The sequence below is a fragment of the Magallana gigas genome, chromosome 8 (assembly GCF_963853765.1).
Source record: "Magallana gigas chromosome 8, xbMagGiga1.1, whole genome shotgun sequence".
Lineage (NCBI taxonomy): Eukaryota > Metazoa > Mollusca > Bivalvia > Ostreida > Ostreidae > Magallana > Magallana gigas.
Window position 1 is genome coordinate 13,463,199 of NC_088860.1, and position 22,690 is coordinate 13,485,888.

General features: G+C 33.7%; 1 protein-coding gene and 1 long non-coding RNA gene across 2 annotated transcripts; one reads left to right on the plus strand and one right to left on the minus strand.

The window, feature by feature from the left end:
• The first annotated feature begins 381 nt into the window (after positions 1 to 381).
• On the plus strand, positions 382 to 17,694 carry LOC105330479 (propionyl-CoA carboxylase alpha chain, mitochondrial). Its single transcript, XM_034471497.2, has 23 exons — positions 382 to 472; positions 1,235 to 1,321; positions 1,481 to 1,597; positions 1,887 to 2,000; positions 2,187 to 2,240; positions 2,764 to 2,932; positions 3,171 to 3,249; positions 3,536 to 3,638; positions 3,825 to 3,919; positions 4,338 to 4,420; positions 4,745 to 4,882; positions 5,525 to 5,598; positions 5,747 to 5,821; positions 6,209 to 6,277; positions 6,660 to 6,735; positions 7,156 to 7,266; positions 8,281 to 8,383; positions 8,788 to 8,890; positions 9,313 to 9,411; positions 9,679 to 9,732; positions 10,299 to 10,439; positions 13,731 to 13,808; positions 16,065 to 17,694. Exons 1-23 carry the CDS (start codon positions 398 to 400, stop codon positions 16,131 to 16,133), a joined length of 2,166 nt encoding a protein of 721 aa, XP_034327388.2. The 5' UTR covers positions 382 to 397; the 3' UTR covers positions 16,134 to 17,694.
• On the minus strand, positions 4,745 to 18,458 carry LOC136270572 (uncharacterized). The gene is made up of 2 exons (XR_010708368.1): positions 18,113 to 18,458; positions 4,745 to 5,104 (listed from the first exon to the last, which is right to left on the minus strand). It is a non-coding gene; the product is annotated as an uncharacterized lncRNA (long non-coding RNA).
• Between the last annotated feature and the right edge of the window lie 4,232 nt (positions 18,459 to 22,690).

Consider the following 22,690-nt stretch of genomic DNA (forward strand, 5'->3'; position numbering starts at 1 on the left):
AGTATAAGTAAACGACTACGTAACTGCAAACAAATTAAGTTCACACAAGCATGCGTGTTATTATGACTAAAAATGTTCTATCTTATCTTTATACTAAGCTCAATCTATCCAACTTTCATAGCTGTCCTTTTATTCTGTCAAATAATAAAAATTAAAAAAAAAAGTTTAAAAACTTTTATATGTAACGTTACAGAAGTTTATAATGTTAAGTATCTCTTTTTTCTCAGAAGGAAAAATAAAACAATGATAAAAACTTTACATTTATGCATTAGTTATTTATGTATTAATTCTAAAATTATTGATAGAGCAAAAATTCATCGACGGCTTGAAAATAAAATCACTTAATAGCTGTTCGTTTTTGTCCGAAATTTATTTTTTGTTACTGTTGAGTATTAAGATGGCAGCGACGGTGTTAAGACTCCGGGGACCTCTACGATTTTGCAGTGCACAGGGAGTAAGATCGGCATGTCAGGTAAAAATAACATTTTGGGATTATCTACAAAGTATGATTATACTTATTTAAAATCTTATGAAGGTGCATTATGATTGCAGGGTAATGATACGATGTTCCTAAAAATTGTCAGTGATTGTATATAGACCGAAGGTTGTCCTTCAACTTTTAGGAAAAGCTTACCAACGCATGTAATTATGAACGTCTTTGATGCTACCTTTACATTGCATTTGATTCAATTTATAATTCACCCAACTCCTGACACATGAGTTGAAAAGCTCTCCTATTTATGTGATAGTTTACGCTGTATTCGCAAGATCACTGATCAGTTCCGAATTTTTTCTATAGCTAGACCAAAAAACTAAATTCTTCCTAAGTGTTTGCTTCCATACTTTTTGTTTAATATTTCGATGATCTTAAAACCTTTCTGCTCAAACTAAGTTTATCCACTAGATGAAAAAGATCAGTTTTTTAGTTTTGAAACGTCCCCTCTGCTGCTACAGGTTTCAATACACAACCAAAAATTAGAAAGTCTACACAGATTTTGCATTTCAAATAACATGAAAAGTATGGAGTCAACCCATTAAACTATAGTCTTTGCCTATCTTGTTAAATTTTTAGACAACCAACTTTCACAGTGAAAGAAATATATAGTGAATATTGCAATACTTTTATGCAAAGAAAGTTGTCTCTCAATATGTTAGTACGTATGTATTAATGTGCATGATGTTCATGTGTAAGCATGATAAACATTTTACGGTAATCTTTTTCTTTCCATTATAGCCTGCAGAATATAAAAGATGTATTTATACAACTGCTCCAAAGCTGAAAAATCTGTATTGGAATGACAAATACAATGAGGGAGAAGAAGTAAGACTTTAAATGTTTATAAAACTAATTGAAAAAATTATACAAACTGTAGCCTATATTGAATACATTATCTAGCTATAACTTTGTGATGGTGAGAACACATTTAGAGTTTTAAATCTTAATTTTGTACCATAATTTTCAAATTATGTACATCTTAAGGTGTTTGAAAAGATCCTTATTGCCAATCGTGGAGAGATTGCGTGCCGGGTTATCCACAGTTGTAAACGTCTTGGTATTAAAACGGTGGCAGTCCACAGTGAGGCCGATTCATTGTCAGTAAGTGAACATACCTACACACAAATTTAATTCCTATTTCAAATGAATAAGAGTCATTGTTTCAGATTCATTATATGTAACTTTTAGTTAATAACATTAGCTTTTAAACGAATCTTTTCTTGGAATGACAATCAAAATTCAAATATTATTCAAAGATAGGGAATTATGCTCATCCTGGAATGCATCACTAAATAAAACTATTAAGGGCTCTTTAATTCCATATTTGCATTGAACATTATAGTCTTAAAGATTAATTACCAATAGTAAAGAAGAAATTTTTTTCCCCCAGCTTCATACTCGCCTGGCAGATGAAGCGATATGTGTCGGTCCTGCTCCAACCAACCAGAGTTATCTCAACATGGACGCTATTCTTAAGGCTGTCAAGGATACTGGGGCCCAGGCAGTGAGTACAATGTGTGAAAAAATTGAATCTACATTATACTGATTGCTATAAAAATAAAACTGTTTATTACTCTGAAAGCAGATATTTTTCTTGTAGGATAACAAGGATATTAAGTCCCCAGACAACCAATTTTTAATTGGTTATGGGTAGACACTATGATTGAATTATCTTACTTTGTTTATTTAGGTGCATCCCGGTTATGGTTTCTTGTCAGAAAATACAGTTTTTGCTGCTAAATTGGTAGGTACATGTATAATCATAACAGTCAAAATTATTACTTGTGTATAACTTATTAAAAACGAAAATTGGAAACAAGGTAAAAATGGAAATCATTTTGAAATACAAGTACCGGTACCATATTTTTTAAAAATTAAAATCGTATAGCCAATTTTGTTAGGTGGGATAACACAAGTCGGTACGTTTAAGTGTACAAAAATTACCTTCATGATTACTGTATTTTACCAATTATGATGCATATTTTGTTTTCTAGACTATTTCTATGCGAGAAAGGGGTGCGTAATATATACCACACTAATTACTGTATACAGGGTTATTTTCGCCCTGTGATATTTTCGCCCTTCTCCACTTGCAAACGGTTTTGCCCCATCTTGAATATGCCCAGACATAGGTTTGTTTAAAGAGAAATAATTTAAGACTTTAGAATTAGCCCAGTCTTTAATTCGCCTGCTGACAATGAGGGCGAAAGGGGCGAAAATAAAATGGGGGCGAATATTTCCTTGTATACAGTATTTTGTTTTTATAGGCAGACATAGGGGTGGAGTTTATAGGGCCCAGTAGCAACTCCATCAAGGCCATGGGGGACAAGATCGAGAGTAAACGAATCGCCAGTAAGGCCAAGGTCAACATGATCCCTGGACATGATGGAGTCGTAGAAGATGCAGATCACTGTGTCAAGCTGGCCAACGAGATTGGTTCGTTCAGTTGTAATTCCTACATTTACCAAAAAAATTGCGTCACACATATTCATGCATGAATTTAGCAACTTATCTGCAACATTATCTTAAATTTCTAAAATGTTTGAAAAACACTTTAATATGTGAAAATGAGATAGATGATAGCATTTAAAATAAAAGTTTATGATAATAAATATTGTACATACTTCAGTGAAAGTATTTTGATAGTTCTGTGTGTGTGTCTGTCTGTTTATAGGATACCCTGTCATGATCAAGGCTTCTGCAGGTGGTGGTGGGAAGGGAATGAGGATTGCGTGGGATGACAAGGAGGCTAGGTCAGAACTTAACTTAATGATTTAATAACTAAGAGAAATACAAAACACACAATAATCAACCAGTGACAAGAGATTGGTAAACATATTTCTTCTGACCAGTTGGATATTGTACCAAAACCCATTCAGCTGGAATTAGTTTTAAATTGAACAAATTGACACATAATTAATAATTTAAAACTGTTCGTTATTTTTTCAATCTAATATTAGAAACATTTCGCTGCAAAAAAAGGTGTTTATGAAACTATAGTTATGAGCTGTTTGGAATAGTGAATTTTAATGGTTGCAGGGATTCTTACCGCTTGTCCAAACAGGAGGCAGCGTCCAGCTTTGGAGATGACAGAATGTTGATTGAGAAGTACATTGACAATCCCAGACACATTGAAATGCAGGTAAGTGATTGTTTAAACAAATAGTTAATTTAATAACACTATAGATTATATTGCTTTTATTCACAAAGTGGTTAATGAATTTTTAATTATTTTTTTTTAGTCTTTTCTCCTTTTTGGTTAGACTGATTTAAGAAATACTCATAGTTGCTACAGTTGGTAAAAAATATCTATAAAAATTGTCGTTAGGTACTGTGTGATAAACATGGAAATGCTCTGTGGTTGAATGAAAGAGAATGCTCAATTCAGAGGAGAAACCAGAAAGTGATTGAAGAGGCCCCAAGGTGAGTATTCTAAATATTTATATGGGGGATTTTCTTTATGATAGATAAAGCAATGTTATTCAATGAATATATTATTGCTTGTGCTTTATAAAGCAGCAGTGTAAATACATTATAGAAAGGACATGGATTTAAATGATTTTCCTACACTTGAAATACCGTATACCTTTTTTTTTTCATGCGTGTCACAAAATTCGAAAAAAGGGGAAAATCTGTAGTTTTAATTTGTGTGAGCAATTTTTTGCAATTTAAAAAGTTTCCTATAGAAATTGATACAAGATATAATTTCTGCATATTCAATTATTTGCGATTCAATAAAGATCCGAAAAAAACAAAAATTAGATCATTGCGAATATTACAGAATCTATGCACAGATGAGGACTATATACATGTAGCTATAGTTTTGGTTCCTGTGTTGTAGCACGTTTGTGGACCCTGACATGAGGAGGAGGATGGGGGAGCAGGCCACAGCCCTCGCCAAACAAGTCCAGTACTCCTCAGCAGGTAGGTCATGCAAGGACCCCCCCACCCCCCAAAAAAAAAGAAAAAAAAGAAAAGAAAAAAGAACCAAAAGGTCAAAACTATTTCAAAGTGGATGATTGCCGCTGCATGCATTTTAAGTTCTTTACTGAGTTTCTGAATTATATTGAAAGGACTGGTCCATGTACTAAGAAACATGCATAACAAATAATCTGTTGCATATGTTTTGGTTGTTTTAATTTCAATTTTGAATAAAGCACGATATCATACATGTATGATAATAATTGAAAAAGAAATTTGATTACAAGTATATGATGATGGATTGAATGGGTACATGGGTAATTACAGGTACTGTGGAGTTCCTGGTAGATTCTCAGAAGAATTTTTATTTCCTGGAGATGAACACACGTTTACAGGTGGAACACCCCATCACTGAGTGTATCACTGGCATTGACATAGTCCATCAGATGATCCGCTCAGCTAAAGGTAAGTGAAATTAGTCCATCAGTTGATCTGCTCAGCTAAAGGTAGGCTAAATTAGTCCATCAGATGGTCCGCTCAGCTAAGGGTTAAATAGTCCATCAGATGATCCGCTCAGCTAAAGGTAAGTTAAATTAGTCCATCAGTTGATCTGTTCAGCTAAAGGTACGCTAAATTAGTCCATCAGATGATCCGCTCAGCTAAAGGTTAAATAGTCCATCAGATGATCTGCTCAGTTAAAGGAAAGCTAAATTAGTCAATTAAATGATTCGCTTAGCTATGTAATGTGTAAACGATTTACATGTACATTTATAGTTTCAATAACAGATATACATTGTAATTCATCAAAGAAAGGTTTCTGAAAATAATTACAGAAAAGAATGCTGTATACAGGGTAATATTCGCCCATGTTTTATTTTTGTCCCTTTCGCCCTTGTTGTCAGCAAGCAAATTTAAGACTTGGCGAATTGCTATGTCTCATATTATTTCTCTTATTACACAACAGTGTCTGGGCAAATTCAAGACTGGGCAAAATTGTTTGCAAAAGTAGAAGGGCAAAAATTACACAGGGCGAAAATAACCCTGTATACAGTATTACCAGTAGTATGTCATTTTCATTGTAACTAAAAAATGTCATTCTGATTACAGGTCATAAACTGCTTTATTCTCAATCCGACATTCCAATCGATGGATGGTCCTTTGAATGCAGAGTGTATGCAGAGGTAGGCTTGACTTTTTTGCCAAATGCTTCAGAAACTTACCATTTACAGTAGCAAGACTTGGCTTTAGCCTTGAGGCTTGAAAGAACACAGGTACAGTGATTCAGTAAGTGTGTCTTGTTGAATTTGAATTTGTTTTCTTTTTGATAAGGATCCTTACAAAAGTTTTGGAATGCCTTCTATTGGAAGACTCGAGAAATATATTGAGCCATCTCACATTGACCAAGTGAGTTTGTCTATATTTTACCTTGAATATCATCATTTTGTAAGATTAAGTACTGGTAGTTGTGCACAAAAGTGAATACATTGATTGATCAAATTTATTTTGCCCAATGTTAATTTTATGAGAACAGAAGTTTGAATTGATTTGGATGATAATCTTTTGCGATTTGCTGATCAGAAAGTTAACCAGCTGTGAGTCTCATGAGGTTAAGATTAAATTAAGTTCACACAATATACACTTGAAATAACTTGTAAATATCTATGAAAATTTTATTTGTGACACTCTAATCTTCATTGATTTATTTTTATTTGGTTTAATAGTTTGAAATCAAAGGTAGAAGTACAAAATGCTTATTTAGGTTACTGAACAAGGTCTCTTTAATGTTTGCAGGTACGATGTGACAGTGGAATTCAAGAAGGCAGCGAGATCAGTGTGTACTATGACCCAATGATATGCAAGGTAAGCTAGAAAAAAGGGGAAAAACCAACCAGTTTGAATTTTTTCTCAAGTCGAACTGTGTACATTACTATACAAACTCATACACTGAGACATGGGCATTGTATAGTCAAACCTCTTTATCTTAGACACGATTGGATCAAGAGAAATTCAAGATATCAGAGGATTTGAGATATTGAGTTTAAAATACGAACAGGAAATTGTGGGAAATCAAACTTACTTAGACATATCCATGGCATTTGCCCATGTTTGAAATATCAGATTTGAACTGTACATGTATCACCTCAAAACAAAGCAGTGCTGCATGTATTATAAGCTTACATATTTTATAAATTAATAGAAGTACCCAGAGAATTCCATTAACATTGTGTGAATACTTTTACAGTTGGTTACATATGGCAGTAACAGACAAGAAGCACTGGATGTCATGGTCAAAGCCCTGGACTCCTATGTCATTAAAGGTAACTATATATGGTTAAATGTACTGGTCATTAGAATCCTGTGTCGTATACATTCATATTGGTCCATCCATGTTTTCATATATATTTAAGAGTATTAATATTTGAAATTGGTAGGACGTTAGATTTACATGTAAGAGGCCTAGGTGGTGGTGGCCATTTTTAGGCCATATTTACCTCCCTTAGACGAAGGGCTCTAATCAAAGATATAGGAAAGTGTACAAATTTGGAAGGCAAAATATGTGGATTTTTTCTTAATCATAGTTTTTGCCAAAAATATATTTAAAAAGTTTAAGGCTGATCTGATGGTTACATGTAATTTATTCCATCCAGCCTCCTTAATTGTACATTTTTGTGTTGTGGAAGTACCACTTCCTAATGTGTTAACATTTGATTGTTCATTCCTTGTTTGATTTTGACCAGGTGTCACTCACAACATTCCGTTACTGAGGGACATTGTGACGGAGGAGAGGTTTGTGGCAGGGAACATCAGTACCAATTATCTCCCTACTGTCTACCCTGATGGGTTCAAAGGTTAGATATACATGTACATGCTTATAACTTGTGACAAAAAAAAAGGATACGGTAAATATCTGTACAGTAAAACATGGTTACAGCAAACATGCCTACAATAAATTTGTGCTTAAAGTAAAACCAGTGTCATTCCCATAGGTCTAAAAATATTTAAAACATGCTAAATATAAAAAATTATGTTTATAGCATATCAAAATTGTCCATCTCTGTTTTAACTGTGTATGATACATACCGTATGAATTTACATGTTAGATACCGTATATCATGTTTTTTCCGCGAATCAGAGCTTAGAACGGTATATAGAATTTACGCGAATCAAATTTTCACTATTTCAAACTAACATTGTAAATATAATTCACGATTGTTTAAACCTGTGAGGTAAAAGGGGAAAAGTATCTAAATTGTCGCTCTTTGTAATGAAAAATTTTGACAATGAAACCATTTACACGATATCTTTAATGTGAAATAATTACCGATAATTATATTCAGAGTCATAAATAAATAGATCATGTATCGTTACATATACCAGTAGCTCAGGTATATTTGGACATCTGTTTACACAAGGAAAGCGACCGTTTTAATTAAGTTGTCAATAAATTATTAAATAAACAACGAGGCTTATACAAATCTATTATCTGGTGCTTGTCCTCCGATCCCGCAATTTGTACCTCTAACTGAACATAGTTCACTGTACTTTTACATGTACTTACCTGTTTACTTTATCAGGAAAGGGAGAACTCTATTACAAGAACAAACTTTGTATCAAATTTACGCTGATTTATTTTCCCCGATTCGGAAATTGTCGCGAACAAAGTGGAAATTGGATACACGCGGAAAAAACCTGATATATGGTATTAAGGTCATGTAGTATGGCACTATTCCTTGAAGAAATAAACATGCCTTCATGTATATTTACAAGGTACATACATGATCATGAAACTGATTTGGGGTAGGATGGGGGTGATATCTACTCAAACAAAATTTACACAACATATTATGGATCTTTCTTTGTAGGTCGGATGTTGTCTGCTTCAGAGAGTGTTGACCTGGTTGCTATGGCAGCAGTGATGTATATAAAAGATAAACTTGTCTCAAGAAGTTTTAAAAATCAATCAAGGTACTGTAAATGTACCTTATTTTTGAAATGTAACTGTCAGTCAGTTAAAAAGGAAAGATATGTGTTCATGATGTACGGTTTCATGAAATACTAATGAGCTTTGTAATCCATGCCAGTAACAGTTAACATATTAACCATGAAAAGATGCTGTTAGGTCAACAAATCCACCTAAAATTCATCTATTTTGATTATAGCCTTCAAATAATTTTAGATTAAACAAAATGCAATTATCTATCTTAAAGAATTGAACATTATACAAAGCTCTTTTTTCTAGGAGGTTGGAATAGTCACAAAGTTGTCATGACCATCTAGCCCTTTAATTTGCTATAAAATTATAAGAGCTGCAGTTACTTTTTTTTGTATTTCATAATTGTTAACCTATGACACTTTCTTCTGTCTGATAGAATACCTCTCTCACTCAATCAACCTAAGAGCTGGTCTCTGAGTGTTTCTCTGAATGAAGAAAACTACCCCCTTCAAGTCAGCTTAGCTGGAGATGAAGTTGTTGTGAGTATATACATATTGTAAAGACCAGCAACATATTTTTTATTTATGATAGAAGCATATTGGTTGGAATAATATTTTGAAGATTTGGAATCTTAAATGATTTTGTAAGGATTTAATTTTCTTTATTTAGATATAACCTTTAAAAAATTGTAATGGCTGTTTGATTTTATTGATTTATTTTGTCAAGAAATATGTATGAATAAAATTTAATTATAAGCCAGTTATTATTTCTGCTTTTACAGAAAAAGTTTTTGAATTATTGATCAATAAATAAGTTGTTGAATGTGTACAAAAATTATAAAACTATTTGAATGTAAGAATTCTGTTCCTGAAAATTATTTAAAACTGTATTTTAAATGCTAAATGCTTGATGAATATAGACAACATGTTATTCTAATTGTCAATAATCTGTATTGATTCAGGTGGAATCTCAAGACCAGAAAATGAATATTCCTTTTGACCTGGACACCTCCTCCCCACTCATCAATATGAAAATTAACGGTCAAAACAAACTCTTCCAGGTATGTCTTGGCACAGGATTCTGGAGTTTTTAGCTCTCCTGAGCTGGTTTTATCAAACCTATTGTTCCTCAGGCAAGCGACGTGGCCCATGGGCCTCTTGTTTAATAAAAGCGCTAATTAAGAAACACCGTCTACTAAAGCAAAAATGTTTTCATTTCTGAATTTTATTAGTAGAATGTGTATTAATTTTTATTTGAGCTTTTTAAAAACTCAGAATTCAGACTTGTGATTAAGTTGACTGTACAATGTATTTTGTCAACATTACAGCTGTCAAAAAGAATTGGAGCAGGCCTGTACAAACTGAGATTCTTTGGAACAGTGGTATGTACTGTGTGCTGTTTTGGTTTTTATGTCCTTAAATATATTTTTTTGCACTTAACGAAGATTTGCATAACGAATTTGAATTGGAGCCACATGTAGTGTGATTTTCTCATGGATATCAGTGTTTTTGCTATTGCATAAGTAAAATTAAATTTGACAGTCTTCAGCTTTTCCATTGAAGGTACAATGTATACATATAAAATTTGTATTATTCTCCTTCTTCTCTGTTGGTACTGTGATTTCATTAATATTCAAGGGTATCAGTTTTTGTGGATAAAGTGAAAATCACAGTTTCAAGGATACGTAAATTCGTGGCCAACAACCCTATCAATGCAAAATGATAATAAAAATTGCACTTCAATGAACACTTCATTTCGTGGATCAATTGAATAACGAAATCCACGAAAATTGGTATTCAAGGAAAATTGATGAAACCACAGTAATTAAAATTATTCTGATTCATCCAGTTTTATACAATATACATACACATGTATATATAGTTTGATACAAGAGAGATCAGTATCATGAATTGAACATTGCTGATATTTGTTTGCGTGTATCTTCAGTACGAGGTGAGGGTGCTGGAACAGTTTGCCAGGGAGATGTCCAAACTTATGCCTGTCAAACAGGAAGTGGACATGTCCTCCCTGATCCTCGCCCCCATGCCTGGAGTCCTCAAGTCGGTGGCTGTCAAACCAGGGGACATGGTAAGTGGAATCTGGTCAAAACACTCTTCTGTGATATTTGAAGCTGGGTAACATTTAAATGGGAAAGAAGAGGGAGAGGGTACATAGGAGTGTTATGATTGATATTATGGAGTTATTTTGTTAGGTTTCCTATAATACTAGGTGTGTTGACCCTTTTGTCTATTGCTGTAATTCTTATGCCTCAAGATAGAATATTGAGGATCATATTGCTTTTACTCCGTCTGTTGTTTTATCTAAGAAGAACATATCATGTAACTGTTTTTAATAAGACTTCATATTTGGTGACCATAAAGATGGAAATTAACTGTGATTTTCAACATGGTCAATTTAAACTACATGGTTGGATTACTATGATCATTACTTTCACATTCGAGGTTGTTTTAAGTGTGTTAGAATTACATCATGTTCCTTTTTAGCTCACCGAGACGAAGTCAGGGGGAGCTTATGCTATACCCTCGGCCTCGGCGTCGGCGTTGGCGTCCGGACCTGGTTAAAGTTTTTGTTGCAGGTCCTGTATCTAAGCTATTACTTGTCCTATCTTCACCAAACTTGCATGGATGATGCATCTGGACCTACTTATGGACTTGAAAGACTTGGATGCTGAATCTGAGTCCTAAATTTCAGATGCTGGAGGAGGTTAAGGTTGTTGGACCAGGTTAAAGTTTTTGTTGCAGGTGCCCTTTGATAGCAATATCTAAGTTACTGCAGGTCCGTACTTCACCAAACTTGCATGGATGGTGTGTCTTATGATACTGATGCACCAGACAGGCTTGAGTGCTGAATCTGAGCTATAGGTTTCGGATGCTGGAGGAGGTTAAGGTTTTTGGAGCTGGTTAAAGTTTTTTGTTGCAGGTGCCCTTTGATAGCAATATCTAAGTTACTGCAGGTCCGTACTTCACCAAACTTGCATGGATGGTGTGTCTTATGATACTGATGCACCAGACAGGCTTGAGTGCTGAATCTGAGCTATAGGTTTCGGATGCTGGAGGAGGTTAAGGTTTTTGGAGCTGGTTAAAGTGTTTGAAACAGGTGCCCTCTGATGATTATATCTTAGTTACTACTTGTCCTAACTTCACCAGACTTCCATGGATGGTGCGTCTTATGATACTGATGCACCAGACAGGCTTGAATGCTGAATCTGAGCCATAGGTTTCGGATGCTGAAGGAAGTTAAGGTTTTTAGAGCTGGTTAAAGTGTTTGAAACAGGTGCCCTCTGATGATTATATCTTAGTTATTACTTGTTCTAACTTTACCAGACTTCCATGAATGGTGCGTCTTATGATACTGATGCACCTGACAGGTTTGAATGCTGAGTCTGAGCCATAGGTTTCAGATGCTGGATATGGTTAAGTTTTTTGGAACAGGTCACATGTTTAATAAATAATAGTACTTTTTCAAACTTGCATAGTTGATTAAACTGTAGTATGAATGAATCACAGAGGAAGCTTCAGATGCAGAGCTTGATCTCCATTATCAAGGATGCTAAAAAATATATCTTAGTTATTACAGGTCCTAACTTCACCAAACTTGAATTGATGGTGTGTCTTATGATACAGATGCACCTGAAAGGCATGGATGTTGAATCTGAGCCATAGGTTGCGGATGCTGGATCTATGCCCTCTGATGATGATATCTTAGTTATTACTGGTCTGAACTTCACCAAACTTGCATGGAGATGCGTCTTATGTATACTGATGCACCTGACAGGTTTGAATGCTGAATCTGAGCCATAGGTTTCGGATGCTGGATGAGGTTTAGTTTTTTTGGAACAGGTCACATGTTTTATAGATGATAGCTTGCATAGTTGATTTAACTATATTATAAATGAAACGCAGAGGTTGCTTCAGATGCAGAGCCTGATCTCCATTATCAAGGATGCTAAAGAAATCTTCTACCTCACTCAAACCTGCTCGATAGATAGATGTGTTTGTTGATAAATGATATAACATGATTCCTATGATATAGTATTGTATGGTATGAAACAATATTGTTTAATATGATACAATATATTGTTATACTTTCATGTTAACTACTGAAATCTGATTGGTTAAGACGCAGTTAATAATATTTACTATTACCCTCAGCGTTAGCAACGCACTTGGCAACGGGTAACATTAAAAAATGTTACATGCGCGAAAATTATGCGCGTACGGTTCGCTGTAGAATTCACGTTATTCCTATATAAAAGCAGTAAAATTTTCTTAAAAATTTTAAAAAAGACATTCAGTATAACAAAATAAATAGTGCCTGTTTGGGAGGATAACAGTTGAAATTGACACCCCTCGAAAACCATTGTCAACCTCCGCTTCGCGTCGGTTGACAATGGTTTTCTCGGGGTGTCAATTTCAACTGTTACCCTCCCAAACAGGCACTATTTATATAATATCATATGTAATATTATAAAAAGTTATATGATTCGATATGATATTGTATAAATTTTTTTGATATTTTATGTTATGATATTGTATCATGATATCGTTATGTATAGTATTGTATATTATGATTCAATATTGTATAATATTATATTGTGTTATTAATTTATTATTTAATCACATGATACTATTACATAAGATATTGCAAAATATAATATTGTATCCTATGATACTATATTGTATATTCTATAATATTGTATCATACGAATTTGTATAATATGATATCAGTTTCTGTAAAAAAGAATTATATCACATGAAATTGTATAATATGATACTGTTATGTTATATAATATCGTATCATACGATATTGCATAATATAATATTGGTTTATAATATGATATATTATCACATCACATGAAATTGTATTGTATGATATTGTAAAATATATTATAGTATCATATGATACAATATGTATAATATAATATTGTATTATATAATATTTTACTTTATCACATAATATTGTATCATTTGATATGATACAATGTTGTATCAAATAATATTGTATCATATGATACAATGTCATATCATACATTACAATATCATATCTCATCATTGTTTATTATGGTATTTTATTGTATTATATGATATATGTTGTAAATATGATAGGATGCAATATTTAATTTTATATTATTGTATTGATTAACATATGAACATATGATTATCATACAATTTTTTAACAGATAATATATATATTGTGTCAAAACAGAATCCATGAATATCCAAGATCATAAAGTATGATTTTCATTTAATATGATAAAGGTGGTCTCATAAAGGTGAAGTCTCATAAGGGTGATGTCTTGTCTCGGTGAGCTTTGTAATCTGTGATTACCTATGTTTGTATTTATTTGTAATGTTGTAGGTGGCCGAAGGACAAGAGGTCTGTATCCTGGAAGCAATGAAGATGCAGAACAGCATGACCTCCGCACGGGTCGCTAAAGTAAGTAAACACCACACATACAGATGTATATACACTGAAGGTCACTAAAGTAAGTACCCACTACACAAACAGATGTACATACACTGAAGGTCACTAAAGTAAGTAACCACTACACAAACAGATGTACATACACTGAAGGTCACTAAAGTAAGTACCCACTACACATACAGATGTACATACACTGAAGGTCACTAAAGTAAGTACCCACTACACAAACGGATGTACATACACTGAAGGTCACTAAAGTAAGTAACCACTACACATACAGATGTACATACACTGAAGGTCGCTAAAGTAAGTATCCACTACACATACAGATGTACATACACAGAAGGTCGCTAAAGTAAGTACTCACTACACATACAGATGTACATACACTGAAGGTAGCTAAAGTAAGTAACCACTACACATACATGTATATACTCTGATGGTCGCTAAAGTAAGTACCCACTACACAAACAGATGTACATACACTGAAGGTCACTAAAGTAAGTACCCACTATACATACAGATGTACATACACTGAAGGTCACTAAAGTAAGTACCCACTACACATACAGATGTACATACACTGAAGGTCGCTTAAGTAAGTACCCACTACACATACAGATGTACATACACTGAAAGTCGCTAAAGTAAGTATCCACTACACATACATGTATATACACTGAAAGTCGCTAAAGTAAGTACCCACTACACATACAGATGTACATACACTGAAGGTAGCTAAAGTAAGTAACCACTACACATACAGATGTACATACACTGAAGGTAGCTAAAGTAAGTAACCACTACACATACAGATGTACATATACAGATGTACATACACTGAAGGTCGCTAAATAGAGTACCCACTACACAGACAGATGTACATACACTGAAGGTAGCTAAAGTAAGTAACCACTACACATACAGATGTACATACACTGAAGGTAGCTAAAGTAAGTAACCACTACACATACAGATGTACATATACAGATGTACATACACTGAAGGTCGCTAAGTAAGTACCCACTACACAGATAGATGTACATACACTGAAGGTAGCTAAAGTAAGTAACCACTACACAGACAGATGTACATATACAGATGTACATACACTGAAAGTCGCTAAAGTAAGTACCCACTACACATACAGATGTACATACACTGAAGGTAGCTAAAGTAAGTAACCACTACACATACAGATGTACATACACTGAAGGTAGCTAAAGTAAGTAACCACTACACATACAGATGTACATATACAGATGTACATACACTGAAGGTCGCTAAATAGAGTACCCACTACACAGACAGATGTACATACACTGAAGGTAGCTAAAGTAAGTAACCACTACACATACAGATGTACATACACTGAAGGTAGCTAAAGTAAGTAACCACTACACATACAGATGTACATATACAGATGTACATACACTGAAGGTCGCTAAGTAAGTACCCACTACACAGACAGATGTACATACACTGAAGGTAGCTAAAGTAAGTAACCACTACACAGACAGATGTACATATACAGATGTACATACACTGAAGGTCGCTAAAGTAAGTACCCACTACACATACAGATGTACATAAACTGAAGGTCGCTAAAGTAAGTAACCACTACACATACAGATGTACATACACTGAAGGTCGCTAAAGTAAGTAACCACTACACATACAGATGTACATACACTGAAGGTCGCATAAGTAAGTACTCACTACACATACAGATGTACATACACTGAATGTCGCTAAAGTAAGTACTCACTACACATACAGATGTACATACACAGAAGGTAGCTAAAGTAAGTAACCACTACACATACAGATGTACATACACTGAAGGTCACTAAAGTAAGTACCCACTACACATACAGATGTACATACACTGAAGGTCACTAAAGTAAGTACCCACTACACATACAGATGTACACAGTAACCACTTTACATACATGTATACCTGTACATACACTGAAATAGGGTAACCAATGCACAGCACATTTCTACATACTGATATTAGGGGAAAGATTGTCCAAACCTAGCAAAATCTGATTTCCAATTACAAGCTTAACAGTGTTGAGTATGTACATACCAGACTGAGTGATAGAATCAATTTGGTAAAAATTCTTTTTGATAATAAAAAGAAAAAAGACGTTCTTAATTCCATGTGTCTACAACTTAAAACATATATGTACTAGTACTATTTTACAGTATATAACCCTGGTCTCACCCTATGTCAAGAGTTAACAGACACTTTGATTTTTGCAGGTAAAGAAAGTCAACTTTCAACAAGGCCAGACAGTGGATGAGGGGGATGTGATTGTAGAGTTTGAGTGAACAGTTGAAAAACGAAACATGGGTGTGATTTTGACTTAATCATTGCAGCATGCTTATGAAAAAGACATTGTGCTGATAGTCCTAGGGAAGAATAGTGCTTTAAGAACAATGTTTACATGTACACCAGCTGCCAATTTTATCCTAATCTTCTGCATATCTATATATTCACTTTACAGCTTCTTTATTTAGGGGTGTGGATAGGGAATCTGCATATCTTTATAAATGCATGTACATACATGTATAAGTATTACCATTTAGAACGAACTATTTGCCTTACCCTTGAAAGTATGCATTTTTGGCTGCATTTTGTAAAATTTGATAATTGATCGATACATATATATTGCTTTACACACACAATCTTACATAATTATTAGGTGCCAAATAAAGCCCACATAATTATGCAAATTGCAAAAAAACTGCAATATTTCATTGTTTGGAAGAATTTTAGCAAAAGGACTTTGACAGTATTAGATTAACTGACTGTATGCTGGTTGTGGCATGCTGTATTATGGTATATATGTAAGACTTTTTACTGTCTTCACTCCTGATTGTGGCAAAGTTACCTCAGATTATGACTCAATTTTACCTGTACCCCATTGTGAATAAACATGACCTTCTTTGTTCCTGTGAAATACATGTAGTAAAGTATATTATGGTATTTGTGAATGTGATAGTACATGTTTTTAATACGTACAGATTATGTTTTTGTTTTTACATGAATTAATTTTTTTTTTGGATCCAATATTTTCATTCAAGGCTAGAGGATATGTAATATCAGAAAATATATTTCATGTTTATTTTTAAGAATTGGCATATATAAGCAGCAGGATCAATTTTAATATCTACATGTACATACCAGATTACAAGTAAATGTACTTATATTCCTTGTTAAAGATAGAATTGTAAACTAGGATTTAAGTTCACATTGAAAGATCGAACTTGTAATGAATAGAAAAACGATCCATACACCTTGTTAGAACTCTAACTTAGCACCTTGATCAACTAATGGCATTTAGATGTGATAGAAAATTAAGGCATTTGCATGTGACATTAAAAAAAGTAAAGATTCAGATATGAAAGGTATATGACATGAGAGTGTAAAGACTTAAAGAATATATTAAAGAAGAGAAGTTACATATTTACAGTGGCATTTCATCATTTCATAGTACATGTATCAAAGATATATGTACATGTAGATGATATAATAACATTTCAGTCCCTTAGATTTAGAATAGAATGTGAAGTGTACATGTTTTGTTTGAAAAAAATAGCCGTCTCATCTTGTGTCTATTAATTTGGCATGTACAATTATGATATTATGATATATGAGTAACAGAACCCATTTCTTAAAAAACTATAGATGTACAGATAACTGGATGTAATCTTGTTTATTAGGAGAGATGTATGCAATTATTAGAGTGTCAAAAGCTTCTTAGCTTACATGTATTATCTGCAGAACTGAAAGATTAACAGCCAAGGTGCATTTGTTTTTTGTTGTGGTTTTTTGAATCCCATATTTATACCTGTTTTATTCTAAATAAATGAGAATTATTTGATTGTACTTTATATGTTTTGTAACTGCAGGTTTAGAAATTTTATGACAGATATTCAAGATTATTTATGTGTATGACTTTGGAAAGGAATATATTAGAATTTCAATAATGAAAATGTAATAAATTTGAAGGTCGAGGTACAATTTATCTAACAGAAAAAATACACCGACTTGGGAACTTTGAAGGATTTCCCTACACAAAAATTGTATATAAGGCATAACTAAAAAAAAAAAAAAGGCACATTTTCTGAGCTTCAACCACTTTGTAACACTGTCTAAATGAACGAAATGAATTACTTTTTATTAACTATAACTTTAAACGACGAGCTGTTCAAAAGAACTCAAACAGCTGCCATATCTGCCCACATAAAAGAAAAAATATTGAAGTTGATCGGCCATGTCCTGAGAAAGGAAACTTCAGAAATACCTTAAGGGCCTTAAGATGGGACTCAACCTGGGAAAAGAAATAGAGGGCGGTGTGGCAACCTCATAACCCTGATAAAACCCCAGTCCCAAGTTCCAAACGGGGCTGCATCCTCCAGGCGTGTCTGCTGCGTCCATGAATAATGTAGTACGCCGAGTTGCGCGCAGTAGAATCTCCTATAGCACCGCAACATTGCAGCAACATCTTCATTTGTCGCGGTTGTGTCGCCTAGAACGCCATTCAATTAAGCGTACTTTGAGACTAAATGGCTTTGTGTTCTGATAAACACGCAGTAGAAACGAAATAATGGGTCAGGTGGAAGTGGCTGCGCAGTTGCTCCAACACCGTTGACGCACATAACCGCAGTGATGAATTGATTTTGCTTGCATAGAGACCTCTCTGAGGTTTTTTTTGAATGTCAATCGGGTCTCTATTGCGCTTTCTTTGCGCATATGCAACGCTTGAAGGTGGTGTTTTTCAGACTGTTGCGTTCGCACAATGACCAATAAGAGCCGGTACATCAGTACGTTCGTTTAAAGAAACAGCCAAATCGTCACTTTTGCGAATTTGAGTCTGACGGCATCATCCTGATTATTTCGTGCAGTCCGTGAATTTCACAGGTCTCTGATGGTTTCAACCAATCGATAAAGGGGGCGTGTAAATTTCAGTCCTGTCAGTTTCTACAGAGCTAGTGTCCGTAAGAAATAAAGGGAATCATACCCGGTAGATGTAGATATATTATAATGCCTAAATTGTATACTTTCTTTAATCGCAGCTCTCTTCTTTGGTTGAAGATTTGCACTATACTAGGATATATGGATTTAATTCTGTAAAAGGGCAACATTGGCCATTTGTTTTAGAAAAGTTTTTAATGGCAAATCACATTCCATAAGAATCATTTGGTCTGAATGATTAAGTTCTAGAAGAAATCTAAAACTTTTCTCCTCTTTATGTCTCTTAAATCAAAGCTATAGTCGGTGAATTAACAACATGCATATTTACATGCCTGTTGAGTGGATCTCATATTTCAGAAATCAGTTGACAAATAAAATGGACTAAAATAAGATAACAATGATTATGGTGTATGCTCTCCTGAGAATGTTTGATTTATTTTTCTATAAATCATTAAGTAAGGCCACTGTGATAGAAATTGCTCTGTTTAAACGATTCTAGATTTCATCCCATGGTAGGCGCTGAACTCATCATCCTCACACGGTATTTCAACCATAAAAAGGTGGTCCCTATACTGCATGTATTTCTCTGATTGATTTTGTTTCTTATGCTGTAAAGCACTGTCTTTACACTTGGCAGCTGTTTTTCTGGGTGTCTTAATTGTTGTCAAAGGAAATTGCAGTATTTGTTTTATTTCAAAATTTTAGAAAATGGACGTTTTTAATCACGGAAAACGTATAATCATCACATTGTATTTCCCCGTAAATCATCGTTGTCCAGATTTTCTTTGTTTTCTTACTGAATTTTTATGCACTTCATTTATCTGTGAACTACGATCAATGCAGAGGAAATTAGAGCCCACGATGTTTTTCCTCTAGGGCATAAAAAACTCGTTTCGAAGTCGATGAAATTTTTATCCTTCAACAAAGAAAGGTTTGTTACATGCATTTACCAAGTCTTCAGATTTCGACTTTGTAGATAACAAGATTTTCAGGTCAGAGAAGTGAAGAATGTCTTGTAATATCGATTTTATAATTAGCTTGTCATTTTGAATGTAATGCCATTGCTGATATATATACTGAAATCCGGTTGGATTTGAGTAAAGAATATATCTATTGTCATTATAAAACTTTATAAAACAAATTACTTGTCTGTATATCTACTGCAATAACTTCAACCACTAAATTGTGTACAGGTATCTATTGAACTTTTGATAGTTTCGCGTTTAATATTGAGCATCACTTTGCGTTATAACTACTTACGTAGGAAAGGGCGTTCTAAGTTTTCAGAACTTATGTCTAGTCCTTTTGTTTTAAACATTAAACAATAAAATGTGGTAAAATCACTTAAATCGGAGTTCCGTTAGACATAAAGAGAAGTGGGGGGGGGGGGGGTAAATTTTTTTCACAAATGAGATTGGAATAAATTTCTGTTAGTCACAATGCATGTGGAACCATATTGAAAACTTTTCTGATATCTCGCGAAAGTTGTATAATGAATTAGATTAATTTAGAATTATTTTTAAAATTTGTTATACTTCGTGGTATATCATGATCTTGAAAAAGATAATTTTATCAGGGCTATATCCTTAATATACCGGTAGCATTTGTTAAGGTTTTCTAAAACAACCCTGTGCACGCGCGTAATTAATAATTCAAATGAATACACAATAGAGATGGGGATTTGACAGCATTTAAAGCCAATTTACATAGGTAACTAGATATCTAGATTCCGTAACTGGTTTTCAAAAGCAGCAACTATCAAAGAAAAACGAAAAACGTTATTTTAAAGTATTTTTCACCCGCAAACCCCTGCTAGATTGTTTTCAAACTTTAGAGGGAGCAAAAAACAAAAATGTTATCGATTACCTAATGAAGTCCTTATTGACGTATCCGATTTATCTTTTTTCCAACCTGAAAGAGCAGACAAGCAATATACTAGTAGATAATATTGAAAACGCATCACATGTTTCATCAATGCAAATATGTATGTTAGCAGATAATCTAGATATGAAGATCACATAAAACTGTGACGTTCCGTCAGCTTAACGATATAACAAAACCTAATTTTTAATAATTGTATTTATGTGTTTGATGCTGTATGTGTATACATGTGTATACTTTTAAATTAATTTGTCTTAGTTGTTTGTTATTTCCATCATGGACCTCAGGTGTCATGTGCAAGTTTCTAGTACGTAGTTTTACCCATCTCTCTCTGTTTTTGTCCAAGAGATACTATGAAATCCTAAATATTATAAAATTTAACGAGCTGATCAATACTTATGATGGAGAAAAAGCTAAAAACATTGTCAAGATTTATTCAGAAAATTTTAAAAGTTTGCTCTTCCTTAAACAAACCTATATAATCTACTGTATTGTACTATTCAACTTTTTAAAAATCTTTATTACTGATACTGTAATTGTGATCCTTGTCTTTTCGTGTTCATTTGTATAAACTTATGTTGAACCTCATTTAAACAATAAAATCCTTTTTTACGACCTTTAACGCAATCTGTTGTTCTATTTCATTGCAAATGAACTTGGACTCATTGGAAGATTTTTGATTCAGTTACTTGTATTGGGTAAATTACTTGTAGCAACAAAGCTCAAAGTTGGGCAAAAAAAAAAAAAAAATGGAAAAATTTGGTTGACAAAAAATCCTTTTGTGGTATTCATGCGGGAAATGAAGGTGGCGACATTGCAGAATATGTACATAGCCCGCGTTATCGGGTTATGTAAATTTTCTGCAATGATAGCTATAGTCTGTCCCAAGTTGTTGCTTCCATCACTTTTTGATGATTTTTAATAAAAATACACATACCTGTGAAAGAAATACAGTTGAAATCGATGAAAGGGAATATATCCAAGATATCTTCATTGAACAATTATCATTTTTCACTCATAAAAGTTCACAGGAACAAAAACAAATTTCTTACGAAGATTTATAATTGGAAATATTTACTTCTTTTCTCCATTCGGAAGTATTTGGGATACCTCGCGCAATTTTCAACGTTATCATCCGGGCTTATTAATGGCTGATGCAATGCAAAATCCCCGTAGACTTTTTATTTTGAGATGTGTATTGAAACCTGAAGCGGTAGAGGGGGCGTTTCAAAACAGATAATCTGGACATTTTTCATATAAGTGGATGAACATACATTGAGCACAAAGTTATTTATGATTATCGAAATATCAGCAAAAAGTGGTGGAAGCAAAATCTCGCGACAGAGTATACCTTCATAACCCGCATGAGTCATCAAAGAAAGCATTTTATTGTTTATATTTACACCTTTCTTTTAACTAATTAATAAATTGATTATATAAAGTATGTTAAATTCTCTAAAGTACGTTAGGTAAAAGAAACAGCCAAATCGTCTCCTATAGGAATTTGAGTCTGACATCAGCATGATTATCTCGTGCAGTCGGTGATTTTTCTTGGGTCAGGTTTTAACCAATCGATAAACGGGGCGTGTAGATTTCAGTCCAGTCAGTTCCTGTCAGTTTCAGTCGCTGTAGATTTCGACCAATCGTAAACGGGACATGCAAAGATTTCATTTCTGCAGTTTTTATAGAGCTATGAACTATAACTACAAGTTTCCGTAAGGAATAGAGGAAACCATACACGGTAGATGTTAATATAATATTATACAATATATGATACCAGTTTGTGTATGGGTAATCAAATAATGCAGATGTAAGCTTTTGCAAGGTCTAAATAAACAGATTGGTTGCGAACAAAAATTAATTTTACCCACTGCTGTTAATAAATTCGTTTAATATTCCGATATGCAGTTTTGGAGTTGGGTATTACCCTAAATTGTATTTATGTCAGAAATGAGTAGTAGTAATATTAGATGAATAGTTTAAAAAAGATCAATATTACAGGTAATTTTTACCTATTTTGAAAATA